The sequence below is a fragment of the Paramormyrops kingsleyae genome, chromosome 2 (genome assembly GCF_048594095.1).
Source record: "Paramormyrops kingsleyae isolate MSU_618 chromosome 2, PKINGS_0.4, whole genome shotgun sequence".
NCBI classification, from domain to species: Eukaryota; Metazoa; Chordata; class Actinopteri; order Osteoglossiformes; family Mormyridae; genus Paramormyrops; species Paramormyrops kingsleyae.
In genome coordinates this window covers 7,785,145-7,804,772 of record NC_132798.1, presented here as the reverse complement: position 1 = coordinate 7,804,772, position 19,628 = coordinate 7,785,145, and the positions used below count along the sequence as shown (strand labels likewise).

Here is a 19,628-nt window from a genome sequence, read left to right as displayed (position 1 = left end):
GGTTAAGGTTAGGGCTGGGTAGGGGTTAAAGGTGTCATTGTTGGGATTAGGGTTTTGGCCATAGAAATGAATGGATGGTCCCCACAAAGACATGAAAACAGGTCTGTGTGTGCGTGTGCATATACAGCTGTACACCGCAGCCTTTGAAAACTGGCTTTTAATCATCTCTCTATACGTTTGAGGCTTAATTTTCCCTGTTTTTTAACCCATCAATAAGAGGGGAGTGGCTCTATATTTTCTTCCTACTGAATTCTATTGGCAAAGTTTTTTTTTAAAACACATAATTGCTGACATCTTCATTTGTTACTGTACTGCTCGATTATTGTCATATTAGCAAAAAATGATCCGATGACACACATTGATGCCCTGAACCAAAGGTTAAGTTGATATTGTGGCTATTAAATATCAATATCGGCGAAGATACAGTCACAGTAAGATGAACTGACTTCAGAATCATTCTGTCAGAGGAGTATTAAAATTCTCACTGCAGATTTTACTGCAGCACTGGATTGATGTACTTCAGTATAATTGCTTTAATAATATTAATGTCTCCCTTGCCGTAGAGCCTTTTACATGGCAGACTTTTCAAAGCAGAAAAACAAAATGTTATAGGGTCCATCCATATTCACGTTGCTTATCCAGTGCAGGAAGTGTATCACAGGACACCATGCAGTGGAATACTAAGGCCATCAGACGGTATACACACACACACACACACACACACTGCGGCACATTTACAGGCATCAGATTGCCCTACTGCAGATTCTTCCTGTGCAACACAGCAAGAACATGCAAGCGCCACACACAGAGGGCGAGATCCAAATCCCCGGCCCGCGAGGTGTGAGGTGACAATACGACCCACTGAGCCACCGTGCCGTCACACGTTGGGGAATGTGACAGAGTAAATCACCGTAAAAATGACGGATTATCTGCCTTTTCTTGGGGATACTTCAGGCCTGTCACACTGTAACTGCTGGACTGTCCAACAGTATTTTATTATTTTTAAATGATACGGCAAGTTATCACAACAGTATATGAAAATTCATCAAAATTGTCAAGCAGGTCAGTCACAAGTAGACATGCTGTCATAAACAATAAAAATTTAACTTTAGATGAATTTCTCTCTGACAGCGGTCTTATCGTTTTATAACTAAATTCTTTACTTAAATTATTCATTTCATAAATCAGAAAATCCACTTTATTATAATATATTTTGGGTAATGTCATACCATCACAAAGATTTAAGATTATCACGTAGTTTCAGGCCAGATGTCTGTCTGGGAATCGTAGTCATATAAACAGTCTAAATGTGTGCGTTAGGAAAGTGTGTTGAAAGGTGTTTTAATATTACACAGCTTTCAAACTGTCAGCAGTCTGTAATTTTCTCGCCCCGAATGGCGGGTCTTTAAGCAGACGGTGAGAAAGCTGTCAGTGTGGTGCTGCTGTGATGCCGATGACCTCCAAGGTTCTCGCTTCTCTGCCTGCGCAGGGCGTTTCTGCGGCGACAAGCTGCCTGATCCCATCATCTCCACCGACAGCCGGCTGTGGATCGAGTTCCGCAGCAGCAGTAACTGGGTGGGCAAAGGCTTCTCGGCTGTCTATGAAGGTACTGGGCCGCAGCCCCCCCCCCACCACCGCCACACCCTACACCCTCCATCTCCCTTCGTATCGGCCTCACTGACACTCCTAACCCCACCCTCTACGCCTCGTCCGCCTGCATACATTTACATTTACAGTGCTGTGTTCACATCAAAGAAACCAACGTCTAAATGATCTTCCTGTTGGTGTAAAACTATAATATGTCTGTCAAACGGTGTCCGCCTTTTCAAAACCTCTCCTAAAGTCACCCCAGTATTTGCAGCAACCATCCAATCTTTTCACTTGACCACTAGCGGCCACCTTTGCCTGATAAATACATCAGTGGGTTATTTAACTAATTGAGCTCATTAATTAAGTGAGCTGGTGGTGGAATTTAATGAATACACGGAATGGCTACGGTGCCCCTGAGGAGTGGTTTGGGAACTGAAGCGGTGTTTATCTAACCATCCAAGCAAATGTCTGAAACTTTTTGCAGGCCGGAAGAATTTCTGGTTAGTATTTATTGTGTTATCCTTAATGTGCATGTGCTCAGATGATTAGAAACACAGTTACTCTCCAGATAAATAACATAACATTTTTTCACAGTACTGTACTTTTACTAATTCGGCCGACGTTTTTGTCCAAAGCATCATACAAGTGAGGCAAATAGCACATTTCAACCATACGTGCTGACAAGTAGTCGACCAGGCATGAGTTCATCTATGCTGAGCATCTAATGAATGAGCAGTAATGAATGTAAGCAGCGTCAGAGGAGGAGCATTTCAGGCGTGGCGCGCATCTAAAGAGCCTGTTGTAATTACTATTATCGTTTTGAAGAGCCGTTAAGCTGCCGCCTCGGTGAATGCCCCCCTTCCCCCGTCTCTCAGCCATCTGCGGCGGGGAGGTTAGACGCGACAGTGGGCAGATCCAGTCCCCCAACTACCCTGACGACTACCGGCCCAACAAGGTGTGCGTGTGGAAGATTACCGTGGCCCAAGGTTTCCACGTGGGCCTGACCTTCCAGTCGTTCGAGGTGAGGGGTGCAAGCAGACCGCTTTCAGGGTCCCCCTAGAGGCCAGTCCTGGTACTTCTCAGTGGAACCCATTAGGAGTACCAAAAAGGATGAGTTTATTGGTGGATCTTGTACCCTTTGACGTCTTCACCCTGCCACATAACCCTCGTCCCCAGATTGAGAGACATGACAGCTGCGCTTATGACTACCTGGAGGTGCGTGATGGAAATTCAGAGAGCAGTCCCTTGCTGGGCCGCTTCTGTGGCTATGACAAGCCCGACGACATCAAGAGCAGCTCCAGCCAACTGTGGATGAAGTTTGTGTCCGATGGCTCCGTCAACAAGGCCGGCTTCGCCGCCAACTTCTTCAAAGGTCAGGGGTCAAAGGGTGACGTGCTCGAGCTCAGTGTCGATTACAGGGGTCACTCTTTTTCGTAAATCTCGATTTGTATACAGGAATCATGATGTATTTCATTCCGGAATTTATATCTGACATCTCACTTTGTGTCCAAGCTTGTATTTATATTGTTATAAACAGTTTTTTATTTGTGACAGTTAAAAAAGTTATTATTGAATTAAACTGATAGTATAGAATTGTTGCTACCTAATTGTTATGGTAATGGTCATTTTAATGCGACTGACAAGTCGAAAGTAATAGTGGATCCGCAGAGTTTGGTAATTCAGGTCCAGAGAGTAAAAGTCCAGACCAGGATTTTGTTTCAGCTAACCAGCATAAAGAGTCACAGTAACAGAGTACTCAACTGGTTGGGTGAAACTAAATCCCGGTCTGGACTTTTCCTCTCTGGACCTGAATTACCCAACTCCGTGGATCTGTCATAAGTAAAGATGAGTCACTGAATCAGCAGCTGGGATGGGGTTAATGTGGGGGGGTGGCTGGGATGGACAGGAAGTGTGTCACTGTGAGGAACACAGCGCTGACTTCATGTGCCATGTGAGTAACGGTAGCAGTTTGAGGCTGAAGGTTTGGGGTGTTGTTGGGATGGCAGATAAAGGGGGGGGGGGGGTAGGACTTGCCCGGGGGGGGGGGGTAGGGGCAGAGAGTCAGTCATTGTCACCCCTCCTTCCACAGAGATGGACGAGTGCTCCAAGCCAGACAACGGGCGGTGCGAGCAGCGCTGCGTCAACACGCTAGGCAGCTACCAGTGCGCCTGCGACCCCGGGTTCGAGCTGGCCTCCGACAAGCGCAGCTGCGAAGGTGCGTATCCCAGCATGCCGTGGGCCCTGAGAGGCCTCATAAAACATTTAATCGGTGATGACTCTGGCGGCCGCGAGTTACTGCTGACCTTTCCTTACGTCGCGCTGACCGGACGGCGCCATCACAACGCCCCCCTATAACTTTCAGGGGTGCCAGCAGTAGCGTGATACGGCCAGTATGGGTCGCCGGTGGGTCTCTCGATCGTTAGCGGTGCGCATTGCAGGCTTCACCGCTCTCCTCTCTCAAAATGTCCCCTCTGTCGGCATCTAGAGGAAATCCCATGAAACTGCGTCTCCGGCCTGAAGGTGGCCCAGCTCCCGGTGGCTTTGGGGCAGACAGGTATTGGAGGGGAAAATGGCAATGAGGAAAATAAAAGTGGTTTGCTTGACAGCTCAAAATAAAGGTCTGGAGAGCTTCTGGTATCAGTGAGAACTGAGAGGCTCAGCAGGAGCTTCTGCCCTCAGGCCATCACACTACTTAATGCTTAATTGGCAGTTATAATTAAACATTCACTCCTTACTCATGCAACATGCACTTCATTGGAGCTCTGCTGTCCATATCTTGTTTTCCTTTACTGTTCCTTATTAATTACATATGTATTATACTGTTACTTTTTGTCATAATTCTTTTCAGTAATTCTTACATATGGCAAGAGTTGATCATCTGCAGGTTATAGCTGGACTGCAAATCTTGCATGTGACAAATAAAACCCTTGAATGCTGAATCCTTGAATCTTTAAAGAAGTCCAATAAGTAGAGTATGACTGATGCCCAGTGATGATTGATGCCCAGTGATTCCAGGAGCTGGAGGTGTGGCGGCTTGCGCTGTCCAGTAGCAGACGGCGTGCCGACGCTCCGCATGCACCCTGATGTTTATTTAGCAGAGGCTTTTGTGTAACATGACTTACAACTGAAGCGGATGATAAATCACAAGCACACAGCTGCCAAGGAGTCAGCTTAGGTACAAATGCTGCTAGGATAATCTTCCGTTGACTGACCAATAACATGGGAATTAGAGCTATACAAAACAGAGCTTAATGTCAGAAAAGCATCTCACCTCATCACATCGCCGCATGGCGCCTCCTGGTGGTGGCAGAATATCAGACCGTGGCTACAGACTGTAGCTCAGGGCTGCTTCAACAGCTTAGCTTCAACATAGCTGACTCTAATACTGAGATACTACTAAAGGGCCTGAGTATTTGTATCAGGTGTGTTAAATTAGGGCTGCAGCTAAGTTCTGCAGGGTGGTAGGTCTCCAGGAGCAGGGATGAGCAACCCTGCTCTAGCTCGCTCTGGGAGATCTCCAGGCGTTCCCAAGCTAGCTGGGAGATAAAATCTCTGCAGCGTACCCTGGGTCTGCCATAAAATGAGGTCCCTCTTGGTTTATGAAGTCCTCCCTCTGTCATCTGCCGTCCCTGCTGAGAAAGCTCATTCGAACCCTGTTCATCCCGTCGTCACCCAAAGCCCACGACCGTAGGCGAGAATGGGAATGTAGACCTTTAAACTACAAACCTCATGTTATCACTTAACTCCTGCTTCACCAGCACGGACTTCCTCAAAACTGCAGTCACCTGCGAAATCCACCTGTCAGTCTCGTGATGGGGTGGGGGGGGCCAGCCCATAATAGCTGTCAGGTGCCATGTAATTGGGTGACAGGCATGAGTGGGAAGGAGCTGAATAACTATTCAAACAAATAAAGCTTGTCTAATAGGAAGTAAATTTAAGTGCAGAATACGTTTGCACTTCTTTAGCTGATGCTTTTGTGCAAAGCGACATAGAAAAGCAGCATTCAGTGCTTTGTTAAGCTGCTTTTTATTAAAAAAAAAAAAAGTATAAATACCATTCCAGGCTCTTTTTGAATCCGTTCTCTTCTAAATCGTACGCCTCCCTTTCACCTCTCCGCGGTCCTCGTAATCCTCACCTCCACTGTTCTGTGGTCTTAACGGGGCAGGTGGGCAGCCCAGGCCTCACAGGCGAGTGTGACCCCCCCCTGCTGGGCACCCCGTCACAGATACACGCCCCGCCATATCCGCCCGTCGGTGATTTATGGCCCTGTTTAGAACTGCTAGGCAGCGGGACCCCAAAGATGAAAATCATGTTAACCTCCCCATCGCAGATCCCTTCCTCGGAGACGCTGGTCGAGTTTGCCGGTTAATTAAAGTGACAAAAAATGGAGAAGGGTGTCGGAGAACTGAAGGGGCACGTAAAGGTCACGTGATGGTGAACGGTGCGGAGTGTCGGCGGGTAAACAGCCCGCCCGTCTCAGCGGGAGAGGGTTACAAACTAGCTGGCCGTTACAAAGCACGCTCATGTTTCACTTTATGCCGTGTGACGTTCACTTTAATTCCTTCCCCCGTCGCTTTTGTCATATTAATAGTTTTTTAGATGCCTGTAATGAAAGTCCTTGTAGGATTCAATCGCACCTGTCTAGCCCAGAGCCCTGCAGTACACATGCTTACCTGCTGTCTGGTATTTGTATGCTTGACTGTGTGTTATGCTGTTCAGGAAAGGAAGACATGTCACATACTAATGCCCCCGTGTGTCCCCCGACCCCATCCACAGCTGCCTGCGGGGGCTTCATTACCAAGCTCAACGGCTCCATCACCAGCCCCGGCTGGCCCCGGGAGTACCCCCCCAACAAAAACTGCATCTGGCAGCTGGTGGCACCAACACAGTACCGCATCACCCTGGTGTTTGACGTCTTTGAGACTGAGGGAAATGATGTGAGAATCGCGCCAGCGTTGCGTCTTGGGGATTCGTCAGGGTGGGATGGGGAGGGACTATGTGTTGTTTGCTGTGATTTCATTGGGCGAGGAGGAGCCTTGAAGGTAGACCATGGGATGTCGGTTGGAGCTTCTGGAATGCCATCCGCAGGTCTGCAAGTATGACTACGTGGAGGTGAGGAGTGGACTGTCCGCCGACTCCAAGCTGCACGGCAAGTTCTGTGGGACAGAGAAGCCGGAAGCCATCACCTCGCAGTACAACAACATGCGCATTGAGTTCAAGTCCGACAACACCGTGTCCAAGAAGGGCTTCAAGGCCCAGTTCTTCTCCGGTGAGCTGACATGGAGGTCTGGGTCAGCGGGGCAGGGGGGCGCTTGAGCTGACACTGAGGTCTGTTCCTATCTGCTCCTGCCCCCCCCCCCTCCCAGATAAGGACGAGTGCTCCAAGGAGAATGGGGGCTGCCAGCATGAGTGCGTGAACACCTTTGGGAGCTACACCTGTCAGTGCAGGAGTGGATTCACGCTGCACGAGAACAAGCACGACTGCAAGGAAGGTGTGCCCCCCCCCCCCCCCCCCCCCCGCCTCTCTAGTACTGCACAGTCCTGCGAAATGTGAAACCGCACTGGGGGCTATTTTTAGGAAATTGTCCTCAGTTTGCCCGTGCCCTTGGGGGGCTGTGGCACGGGGGGGTATCTCTGGGGGGGGGGGGGACACATGGGGCTGACGCTGTGCTTGTGTCTTCTGCAGCGGGATGTGACCACGTGGTGACCAGCGTGTCAGGTATCATCACCAGCCCGAACTGGCCCGATAAGTACCCCAGCAAGAAGGCGTGCTCCTGGACACTCTCCACCACGCCGGGACACCGCATCAAGATCGTACGTGTCCCCCCACCCTCCCTGCGGCCCACCTGTCTCCCAGGCATTCGCGGCGCTGACGTGGATCGGGCCCCCACCCCCCACCCCGCACCCCCCGATTCCCTGGAACAATGGATTTCCGAATCTCGTTAACGTGTCTGCCTGTGTGAATAATTATTCTTATTGGCCCCCAGTCTTTGTTTGCTGAATGAGGACTTTTGGCCCAATTTTTGCATATTTATTTCTATTTAATGGAAATTAGGGCACAAAGATATGCTGTTCCCTTAAAATGACTGATTCCATTACACACCCACTGTGTGCGTGTGCGTGTGTGCGTGTGCGTGTGCGTGTGCGCGTGTGCGTGTGCGTGTGTGTGTGCGTGTGCGTGTGCGTGTGTGTGTGCGTGTGGCTGTGTGTGGGTGTGGGTGTGGCTGTGTGTGTGTGGCTGTATGTGGGTGTGGCTGTATGTGGGTGTGGCTGTGTGTGTGTGGCTGTGTGTGTGTGGCTGTGTGTGGGTGTGGCTGTGTGTGGGTGTGGGTGTGGCTGTGTGTGTGTGGCTGTGTGTGGGTGTGGCTGTGTGTGTGTGTGTGGCTGTATGTGGGTGTGACTGTGTGTGTGTGTGTGTGTGGCTGTATGTGGGTGTGGCTGTGTGTGTGTGTGTGTGTGTGTGTGTGGCTGTATGTGGGTGTGGCTGTGTGTGTGTGTGTGTGGCTGTATGTGGGTGTGACTGTGTGTGTGTGTGTGTGTGTGTGTGGCTGTATGTGGGTGTGGCTGTGTGTGTGTGTGTGTGTGTGGCTGTATGTGGGTGTGGCTGTGTGTGTGTGTGTGTGGCTGTATGTGGGTGTGACTGTGTGTGTGTGTGTGGCTGTATGTGGGTGTGGCTGTGTGTGTGTGTGTGTGTGTGTGTGTGTGTGTGGCTGTATGTGGGTGTGGCTGTGTGTGTGTGTGTGGCTGTATGTGGGTGTGGCTGTGTGTGTGTGTGTGTGTGGCTGTATGTGGGTGTGACTGTGTGTGTGTGTGTGTGTGTGTGGCTGTATGTGGGTGTGGCTGTGTGTGTGTGTGTGGCTGTATGTCGGTGTGGCTGTGTGTGTGTGTGTGTGTGTGTGTGTGTGTGGCTGTATGTGGGTGTGGCTGTGTGTGTGTGTGTGTGTGTGTGGCTGTATGTGGTTGTGGCTGTGTGTGTGTGTGTGGCTGTATGTGGGTGTGTGTGTGTGTGGCTGTATGTGGGTGTGGCTGTGTGTGTGTGTGTGTGTGTGTGGCTGTGTGATGATACCCCTGGCCTTGCGCCTTGCATTTCGTAGAATAGGTTCCAAGTTCATTGTGAAGCTGTTCTAATTAAATGGATGGATGGATGGACAGACAGATAAAAAAAAAAAATTTAAAAACACCATCCTCTGACGCTATACTTGTTGCCATGGCGAGAGAATGAGGCTCGTGTCCATCCCGTGTACCTCCAGGCTTTCAACGAGATCGACATGGAGGCGCACCTAGAATGCGCGTACGACCACGTGGAGATCTACGACGGACGCGACAGCAAAGCCCCAAGTCTGGGCCGCTTCTGCGGCACCAAGAAGCCCCAGCCCGTCTTCTCCAGCGGCAACAAGATATTCCTGCGCTTCTTCTCCGACAACTCGGTGCAGAGGAAGGGCTTTGAGGCGTCACACACGGCAGGTGTGTCCCGGGGATGGCCCGCCCCCTATCTGTCAGGCAGGGGTGCGGCAGCCTTATAAGGGCGCTCCGGTAGTCACGTGACGCCCCTCCTCGCCAAATCATCCCTCACGTGCTCCTGACTCTCTGTGTGTCCAGAGTGTGGAGGTCGCCTGAAAGCAGAGGTCAAGACCAAAGACCTGTACTCCCACGCCCAGTTTGGGGACAACAACTACCCCAGCGCCTCTGACTGCCAGTGGGTGATCTCGGCCGAGAAGGGCTATGGCGTCGAGCTCATCTTCCAGACCTTCGAGATCGAGGAGGAGGCCGACTGCGGCTACGACTACATGGAGCTGTTCGACGGCGCTGACAGCAAATCTCCCAGGCTGGGCCGGTACTGCGGGTCAGGGGTGAGCTGCCTCCGCTCAGGGCCGTGGTTCCGCCCCCGAGCGGCTGATATGTTGAGGCCGACAGGCTCGTTACTGAATCACCAACGCACTGGGGCCTTACCAACGCCCGCAGCCACACACCTGTCACATAATGCTAATCGACCGCCGGGGGCTTACGGGTTTCGAACTCCATTTCCAAATATTAATTACTTTTACCAAAGTTTCATCCCCGCATCCTCGATCTTAATCTGTCACGTTGTGACTGGAGGACAGCTCTCCTCGATCAGCTACTGGGGCTGATAAAAGTAGGTCGTGCCCGTCGTAATCGGCGATAAGGGCCCCGGGGAGGCGAGGGAGCCGGAAACGGAGCTGCGGTGGAGCCGCCGGGGGGGCGTCAAGGCATCAGCTGAAGAGGTTGAGGGACTTGGCAAGATACCAGCACCCATTACCGTGATTCCGCCAGGGGGGGTCACACCAGAGAGCCCTCTGTTATCCGCACTGAGCGGCGATGACGGATCCATCTGTTCGGCGTGGTCTTAGGCGCCACGCGCTGGTGACCTCTGAGCGCGGACTTAAGGGTCGTTTACATTCCTGAGCCAATTTTAATTTGCGGAGGACCAGAATGTCCACCCCCCCCCCCCCCCCCCCAAGGTGACTTTAACTTAACACCGACACGGGTCAGGAAACTCAATTCTATGACTTTTAATGTGTAGACCGTACCTTTAGTAACATGTTTTTCACGGGAATGAGTTGTTCTGAAGTGTATTGCCGAAATGGCTAATTGAGCCGAGTCGGCACTGGTTGGGAGTGTTGGTGTACCTTCTGCTTAAAGCTGATTGGGGGGCATCTGGTGACCTCATTCTGTCCCCGCCTCCTTCAGCCTCCAGAGGAGATCTACTCTGCGGGCGACTCCATCGTCATCAAGTTCCGCTCTGACGACACCATCAACAAGAAGGGCTTCCACGTGCGCTACACCAGCACCAAGTTCCAGGATACGCTGCACTCGCGCAAGTGACCTGTGGGCACTGGGCGGGGCCGCGCGCGGGGGAGGGGGGGTTTGGCTGGGGCCCACGGGGAGGCGCCAGCCCGTCGCCCGTAGAAGCCCAGCCGCCAAGACCACCCGGGCGCGGAGGAACGGGCGCGGGACCACCGACCGCACCTCAGCCCCCTCGGGCGGGCCCCCTCCCCTGGACTGAGAGGAGTAAAGCCATTCAGCAGCAGACCTTGTTTTTAACTTTTTTTATGGTTCTGATTGGGTGGGGGGTTGGATTTCTGGGTTGGGGGGAAAATCGATTGACCTCAATTTTTTTTCTTTTTTTTCCTTTTTAAATGCCTCCAAAAACGAACATCACATTCACTCAGGATTTACAGGATCAGCCGGTCAGATCCCTCCTAAAGTCGGGCCCCCCCAGCACGCCAGGAGGGGGGGGGTGGGGCCTGGGGGATTCGTGGAGTACACCTGCCCCCTCCTTCCTGATTTCATCAGGATATACCCCCCCCCCCCCACATCTGCCCCGTCGTTCCCTTCTGTTAAAGGACTTGTTTCCGTATCCGGATCTGTACCCATGACCCTTAGCTTCTGACGCTGTATTCCGGAGAGTTTGCATGTCTCCCCAAGGACGGACGCGGAAGGGAGTGTCTGCAGTCCCACTCCCAGCACCAGCCTTTATAATTGGCCAGCCTCTGGCTCCCTGGCCAGGATTAATTTTCCTCATTATTACCCTTAACAAGGAAAATGAAAGAAACAGTTATCTTATTAAAGGACTAATAAATGAAATCTGCTCTCTGTCTGCTGGCTGTTGCTTCCCTGTCACTCAAGCAGCTGTCACCGCACTGTCACGTGACTGCAGGGGCGGCGCTGAAGCCTTTTCTCAGAGGCTATGGCCTGTTGCACACCACAGCCCCGGGTATAATTCATAAAAGCTTTCATTGTGTGGCTCTTCTGTGGCGTGTTGTTTTCGACTGAAGACGGTGCCGTTTCCCTGTCCCCGTGCCCCCTCTGTCCTTCAGCCGGTGTCCCAAACGCCTAATGATGGCCGTTTCCAGGAGGACGCGCTTGCCTGTCAGAGCCCGACGGCCTGCCCTCCCCAGACAGGGACGGGCCGGCCCCGGCGGGGGTCACAGGCGGGTCGCCGGTCCCCTTTAGAATCTGCAGAGTCTGTTTCCATGGCGATGTGTGTACTGTAAATGTGTGGTGGTGGCATCTCCGATCATCCAGGTGTAGCTCCTCACAGATACAGCAGCAGCTCTGTTGGGGGGTGCAGGAGTTGCTAGGAGACGGCCCCTTATTCCTAACCCCTCCATCCCTGATCCTGTCCTCATCCCTGTCCCCATCCATTTCCCTGCCTTGATCCCTGTCTTGATGCTTTTCCTTGTGCTTCTCTCTTCCGTATTCCTCTCCGCCTGTATTGCCCTTTTTATTGCCCTATTCCTCATATCTTTATTTGCATCCCACCCCCATTTTATTCTTCATTTATCCCGCATTTATCCGCATGTCTGCTCCTCGTTTTACTCCTTCCCTCATCCCCGTCCTTTTCTCCGTCTCGCCTTCCTCCCCTTCATGTACGGGATCAGTCTTGATCTAACGGCCCCTCGCCTGCAGAATTGCACGCTTTCATTTCTCCGATTCCCTGTTTTTTTTATTTTCTTTCTGTGTCGCTATTTTCCATGAGTCATTGCCTCCTTCATTGTCGCTTTCATCTCCAAGGGTCCTGTTTGTAGTGGATGCCCGGGAGAGGGGCATTCCACGGTATTGATTCTTCTAAAACGTTCCTCAGCGCCAGCTTGTATCGAGCTCAAGTTGCCACGGCGATAATGTTCATGCTAAAATTTCAATACGGGACGGCGACGGTAGGCAGCTTGTTTGTCTGGACGACTTCCAGCCTTGTTGAGCGATTACGTTTATTTTTATTTAACTTTGCCCCTCTCAGCCTTTGTTTGCCCCATTGTTGAGTCGAGTCCTCAGCCCCGTTTTCCATTTCTTCATCCCGGTCGATGTTGATTTATGCGCGACCTGCATGCCGCCCGCCTGTTTTCCCCCTTCTGCTTCATTCTCTGTATAATTCCTTCGCTACCTTCACCTCACACCCGCGTCCCGCATTTCAAACCGCTGTCAGCACAAACCGCAAATGGGGGAGAAGCAAACGGGGGAGTGTGCTAACGGGGGGGGGGGGGAAACAGCCGTGAGACTCTGATGACTGTACTGTTGCCTCAGCTGGAGCCTCTTAGCTTGTCCCTTGTTATTCTCCAAGACTCGCTTTTCCAATTAATAAAAAATCCACTTAGTCAATGTTGCCAAGCATCTTAGTTCCCAGAAAAGATTTGTTTTAAATTTGTCCTCATTAAAACATTATTGGTCTATTTACATTTATTGTGCTAAAAAAATATGTATCCAAAATTGTCACTCCATCAAGTTTATGCGAAACTCGATTTGTATGTGTGAAAATGACGAGTATAAAATAAGCTCCTGTTATTCTTGCATAAATTAAGTTTGTCTAAACATCAGTTTCAATATGTGACTTTTGGTATGATTATTATTTTTATTAATAATATATTATTGTCTTGCTTAGGCTAACGTTTTTGTTGAGTGCCTTTTGTGGAATTATTATTATTTTTATTAATAATATTATTATTGTCTTGCTTAGGCTAACGTTTTTGTTGACCAGTTTGCTGGTTAATCAAGCTGATGATCACTGGTCATTAACCAGGCTGGCAGGTAGTTAATTAAGGACCTTTACGGAATTTTCCCAGTCAGCCAGAAGGTTCTGTGTCCACGTGCTTCGACTCTGGCTGGTGCAAACTGCCAACACACTGACCAGTCAGGTCGATAAGAGGCAGCCTTGTGAGAATGATGCCGGTTCATTTTTCTTTCTCTATTATTTATGTGTTTGTTTATCAAATCTAAACAAATGCCTGGCCTTGGAGTGGAATGTTTAATGTGCTTTGAGGTATGAAGTCTTGAGAGGGAGTCGGCATCAGAGTTTAATGACATTTTAATTGGGTCTGCCTGTTCCGTATTGTACGCCGGCATCTATAAGAGCATCGAGAAACACCCAGTGCTTCCCTGCATTATGAAGGTAAGCCCCTCGGTTAGGCCAATCGCTGTTTACGCGCAAACGTTTACTTTACATCAGACTCTTTCTCCAGGCTCTCATCTTCTGTGCTTGTGCTTTAAAAAAAAAAAATGTTTCTGACAAATGTTTCATACCTCTGCCATCCAAATGAGCTATTTTTTTTCCCCCAGCGTTTGTCAGAAATACCTTCCCACGGCATTCGGAATGTCTTGGTGGAAACTCATTTTAAGCGCCATGAAGTGAGTAGCTTCACAGTTGAGGGGGAATCTAAAGACATGGTCTCCCCATAATAACATTTAAGTGGATGTTAACCTATTGGTATTCTAAAGGTGTCTGGAACATTGAGAAACTCCCTCATGGATATGTGTGTAAATGTTTAATAGATATTACCCCTATAAACTACACTGCCAGTCAAAACTTTTTGAACACTTGGAGTTTCCTGCATTTTATTACAGTTGAAGTACTATCGGTGTCACATAAAAAAGAAAAAATGGTGCAGAATGGCAATTAATTACAGAAAAAATATTCAACAAATGACAAACACCACTTATGTAGTTAAAAAGGAAACAGACTAAATATTAGACTCATAAAAATGGCCGCCTTCTACTGTGATTATTGCTGAACAAACCCTATTCATTCTATTAATTAAGGATTGAAGGTTCTCTTCAGCACTGCTGGAGAAGTTTGCACAAATGATCAGCACTAGCTGGCTGTGTCACCTTGGCAGTGTTGGGGAAGCTATTCATGAAAGTAATCCATTAAAGACAGAGGTGGAAAGTTCAGGTCCAGAAAGTACAAATCCAGACCAAGGTTTTGTTTCAGCCAACCAGTTGAGTACTCTGTGACTGTCACTCTTTATACTCAACTGGTTGGTTGAAACAAAACCTTGGTCTGGATTTAATGGATTACTTTCTTGAGTGACTTCCTCAACGTTGGTGACCTTGATCTTTATATACAATTATCAAAAAATCCTTCCAAAAGTTCTTTGATAGTGGGTTTAATATCTGAACATCCATTCTCCAAACAGTAATTTTTCAAATTCCACCTCTGCGCTGTGTGTGTGCAGTTTGCAGGTTCCAGGTTTCTTCCCACAGTCCAAAAGCATCCGGTCACGCTGCCTGGCACCTCCAAATTTCCCATAGTCCGTGATTGTGTGTATATGTGTACATGCCCTTTGATGGCATCCGATCCACGGTGAACTCCTGCCTCATGCCCTTATGTTGTCTGAGGCTGAAGACTAGGCCTGCATGACATGCAATGTTAATATCGGCATCGCATGTCATGCACATTTAATTGTCACATCACAAGGACTGCGACAGCTGGGTTAAGACCATCAATTAGATGCTAAAACATATTTACTCAAAGAAACACAAAACTTGGTAAGCTTGAAATTCGAATGATGTTCGTTTTCAAGATTACCTAGTTTGTTTTTTTAAAAAAAAAAAAAAAGTGAAGTATAGCACTCCTGCTTTTGCGTGAGTTCTGCATGCGCTGTCTGAGCCAATCAAAATCATTCTCATCCCTGCTGTCAGACTCACTCACAGACAGCGTGGAGTGTTTGTGAGAAATTTAACAAAATGAGTGAGGAGGAGGAGAGAAGCGAACAAGTTCTGGGGCCTGTGTCACGAAATGATAGCCAGATTACTTGTTGGATTTAACTTACCCCAGTATAAATAGACTATATCTTTGTTCAATTACATTTACCCAAGACTGACTTAAATCTGACAAGTTATCCATCATTGCAAGAGATCCAGCTTTGTGATACAGACCCCTGGTCATCAAATGACATTGGTCTTTTGCTTTATGGAAATATTTCAGATCCCATGGAGACATTGAGCAGAAGTGTTTGGGTGGTGCAGCTCTGAGCTTGTTGACACAACTCATGGCAAGACAGACTCTGGTGGTAGATAATAATTCTATTTGGCTGTATTTTTTTTTTGGTATTTTCTTGTTCGTTTTATAACTATTGCAATATTTATTGTGGACAATTAAATATCACAATGTGAATTTTCCCAATATTGTTCAGCTCCATTAAAGACCCCCTCCCAGCGCTGACAGGGATGAGCAGTTTGAAGATCTACCTGTCTCTCTGCACGCTGTAAGCACTTATCGACTAAATTATCTGGAAAAAAGTTACCCTGGGAAGCTGAAGGCAGGGACGCGTCCCACGCAGAATCCCCCAGGGACCCGAGAGAACCTCCCCCCCGCCCCCCCCCCCCCCCCCCCCACGGATAGACATCTGCAAACTCTCCACGAGCACAGCCGGAATGGGAATCAGCCCACACCCCCGGGGGCGTGAGGCTGCTGTGCTCCCCACTGAGGCAGCACACCTCCCTAACCCCGCTGTTATTTATTATTAGTGCCGGGTTGACATCCCTTTAGGGCGTCTCCTACCTTCAGGGCCCCAGGCTCACTGCTCCGCAGCCCTGCAAAGGATAAGCCGATACGGGAAGCGGCTGGATCAACGGCTCTTTATCAGCCGGCTGTTTAATAGGGCCCGTGCTAATAGGGCCATTTCCCCAGCGTTAACTACCCGCTCTCTCACCATCAGCCCCAATTAACCAACCTGCGAGTCAGCTGTACCAGCGCAGTGTTTCTCAAACCGTTCTGGGAGCCCCAAGAGAGTCCAGGTTTTGTGGACTGTCCGGCGGAGTGCAGGAAGGGAGCAAAAACGTGGACTGGCTGGGGGTGCCCGTGGACTGGCTGGGGGTACCCGTGGACTGGGCTGAGAAATACTGGCTAATTCACTAACAGTTTAGCGTATATAGACCCTGTCATGAGGGTGGGGGCCTTTCTGTGAATGGGCAAACATTATGTATATTGAATAGGCAAACATAATGCATTCCCTCATAATAAGCTAAGTGAATGCATACAAGGGAGACCAGCCTTATACAGAGCAGGCAGCGATGAAAGGGGCCTGCACCATCTTTTTCATTCAGATGTGTTTTCTGTGGCTAGATCTGTTTTTAGCTTTCCAGGAGCGTGTCTTTCCCTCCCAGCAGCAAAGCGTACCTGACTAGTGGAGATGAAAGCTGGCTGACTGCCTGCAAGTCTTTCATGGGGGGAAAAATATTCCCCGACTGTTAAATCAGCATTTCTCAGTCGCCGACTTGCGTTCACCATGCGGTACCGGGAGCCTTTATTCCAGTTTCCTCGATTAGGCTGCTTTTTTTTTTATGTCTACTGGATATCGATTTGAACTTGGCATTTGCTAAAAAGGCGTCTGCTCGAATCTTGTGTAAAATGCATCCAAGATTAAGCTATGGAAATTTGACATGATAACCATTTCCAGTGATCGCTACAGTATTTTCTTCCCTTATTGGTTGTATCCAGTTAAATGTGTGCACTGACAAGGTCCCAAGGGTAAGTAACATGTCGGTGGGTGTAAATTCCATAAGGTTTGTCACGCCCTGTTTGTTGTTGTTTTTGCTGGATTTATGGCTGTATAATCCCACTGATTGACTGGTTGTTGTCTGGGCCAATTCTGAGCAGATTTGGTCTTTCAGAGATCTCGATAAAGGTTGTGTTTGTCATTTGACCTGTTCGTAATGTAGCGGAGTTGCATAATAGCATTATAGTGACGTGTGAAGCTTTCTGGACCAGGACTCACAAACATTAAGTCCGTGTAGGTTTGGGAAAGAAAGGAAGTACGTCTTAGCAATATGTATGACGACAGTTTTTTGAGCAAAGCCTGAAGCTGGAAAAATTTTTATGTTAATTTTTTTTGTAGTTTTTTTTCCCACCAGTCGACAGTTAGAGAGATCATAGTAGGGTTTTCTAAAGAGTCCATTTGGGCAATGTGACAGGCTATTATATAAAAACAAGTCTGACCACAAAGCCTGATTTTCTATATAACAGACATATTACTTTCTGTCTCAACTGTGTTATTAACAATAACGTCACAGGAGAAAACATGAAGCCCGTTTTGGACGTCGCAATCTTCTCTGAGTCATGCAACTTCACAACAGCAGTCCTGGACGTATTTGGCTCCATTCGCATTTGAGGTGTCCCACAATCCCTAATTTGATGAACGAAAACAGAGTTGACCTACATTCTTCATTTGTGGAGCTCTGGAGATGTTTCCTAAAATATTCTCACCTTTTTTTTTTGGACTCTACCATGCCACTGTTTGTGAATTTATTCAAAGATGCAATTTGTTTTTTTATTACATTTTTTTTCGTTTTGTGTTGTGTTTTTTTGGCTGTGTGCTTTTTCTGTCCTGGAAGGTTTCTTTGATAAACTGTAAAGCTCTAGATGGATGAGTTTTTTCACAGAATTCATCCGGGGAGGTCATGCGTGACATCGGTGGGGGAAAAAAAAAAGATGCAGCAGTAGGAGAAGAGGCTGAGTGAGGATGTTTATATTCGGCTGTTGCATGATGTTGCAACATGATTATTAATACAAGGCGGAATGAGGTCCCGTAATGGAAACGCAGCAAAGAGATGAGGCAATGTGAGCCTCGTAAAATATTGATGGTGCCCATCTTGTGTAAAGTCAGAGGAGCGTAAACAGGGCAGACGTCAGCCATAAATCGCCGACAGCCTCGGCGATCGAAGCTGCAGCCGCCCAGGAAGCGCAGAGCACTGCTAGGGCGGCACACGGCCTCAGACGTCGGTGGCTGAGGGCAGAAGGAACACCTGCTTGTCGGTGGCGCAGGTGGAACGTCACGCGGACGCGTCCGCTGGCTGCTTTTGACATTTTGTTAACTTCGCCTGCATCCCGTGACCTGGAAGCAGCTTGAAATTCTGACCCCCCTGACAAAATGTCACCTTGGGCCCCCCTGTCCAATTTTACATATAATTTAACATATCCAAGGGCATAACTTTGGGTTGAGTGTTCGGGGGTTGAGGCATCCACCCATTTAAGGGGATCCAGGGGGTTCTGTTGTCTGGTTTTGATAATTGGGGGGGGGGGGGGGGGGTTTACAACCGGCATTATACCGTTTTTGTACATTCGCATTCCGACGTTCGATCCACTACCTTTCATTTTTAGGGATGAATGTGGGACTCGGGGAAACCACTCAGCTTCCAGAGCTCGTGGTTTAAACATAAATAGGAGTTTTAAATATTTAAATTTCATGGAATTGTTAAAAATATGGGCTTATTCCCATGTGCAGTCAACACTTCCAGGCATCACACCATTAGCAGCACGGTTTTAACTCCATAAATCCTTCGTTTGTGGGGGTGGGGGGTGAGATCAGGTTGTATTGAATGTACTGAGGCACAATCCCCCCCCCGCCCCCCACTCAGAGCAGTGCTGCAGTCTGCTCAGTGGGATTATCTGTAGGTCAGTGTAAGATGCAGCATCAGTATCTCCTCACTTGTATTCTCGCCTTCATCTCCATTGTTATCCCTGCGTCCCCGTGAGCTGAGCTGCATTCCGCTATCTAACACGTCGGCGTTTGATGATGTCAGCGAGGGGCCCGTCTGCAGTGTTCTGGCTAATAGTCACACTTCCCGAAGCCCTGTTGCTGATGGGCGAAAGTAAGTGACAAGTACCAACTTCATGTAACAGTAGCAGTTTTTGAGAATGGATGTTACAAACTGTTTCACAGGTAATGAATCAAAGACAATCAAGCATTAAGAGATGGATCGTCTGTACAAGAAGATGCTGTTTAAGTGGGTCCTCACTGCTGGCTGATGTAACGTCCATGAGCAGGATGTTCTACAGCCTTGGAGAAACGCCCCCTGAAGCTCTGTCTGCCCTGGGGTTAAGCTTTGAGCTGGAGAAGACCGTGAACTGAAGACCTGAGGGTCCCATTTGCCGAGTTGGGGGTCAAAAGGTCACAGATATAAGTCAGCGCCTGGTTGTTAAGAGCCTAATAAGTAAATAATAAAGAATCTTAAAATCTATCCTAGATTTTACTGGGAGCCAGTGCAGAGGCGCCAGAACAGCAGAAATATGTGCTCTGGAGCTGCTTAATAGTCTACAGGCAGCATTTTGAACCAACTGAAATTTCTTCACTACTGAGATGTGACTCACCTGAGGCGTGACGTGGCCCGGAGCATTTATCTGGACGTCATCTGCATCTCCTGGACACAAACACACGCCTGGGTCATCTCAATTGACTTCATATATCTGTAGATTGGCCGTATTGATAGAGTAATGATATGATGCACGCTATAATTAACATTGT

General features: G+C 48.7%; 1 protein-coding gene across 1 annotated transcript in view; it reads left to right on the top strand.

The window, feature by feature from the left end:
- The window catches only part of bmp1a (bone morphogenetic protein 1a), a 40,951-nt gene extending 29,755 nt beyond the window's left edge, over positions 1-11,196 (top strand). Inside the window, exons 10-20 of the mRNA XM_023801791.2 lie at positions 1,490-1,606; positions 2,466-2,611; positions 2,767-2,962; positions 3,680-3,805; positions 6,367-6,527; positions 6,679-6,859; positions 6,957-7,082; positions 7,277-7,404; positions 8,841-9,054; positions 9,190-9,440; positions 10,300-11,196. Coding sequence (XP_023657559.1) covers positions 1,490-1,606; positions 2,466-2,611; positions 2,767-2,962; positions 3,680-3,805; positions 6,367-6,527; positions 6,679-6,859; positions 6,957-7,082; positions 7,277-7,404; positions 8,841-9,054; positions 9,190-9,440; positions 10,300-10,434 — 1,781 coding nt within the window. The 3' untranslated portion in view covers positions 10,435-11,196. The remainder of the gene's footprint in view (positions 1-1,489; positions 1,607-2,465; positions 2,612-2,766; positions 2,963-3,679; positions 3,806-6,366; positions 6,528-6,678; positions 6,860-6,956; positions 7,083-7,276; positions 7,405-8,840; positions 9,055-9,189; positions 9,441-10,299) is intronic.
- Positions 11,197-19,628: the final 8,432 nt, after the last annotated feature.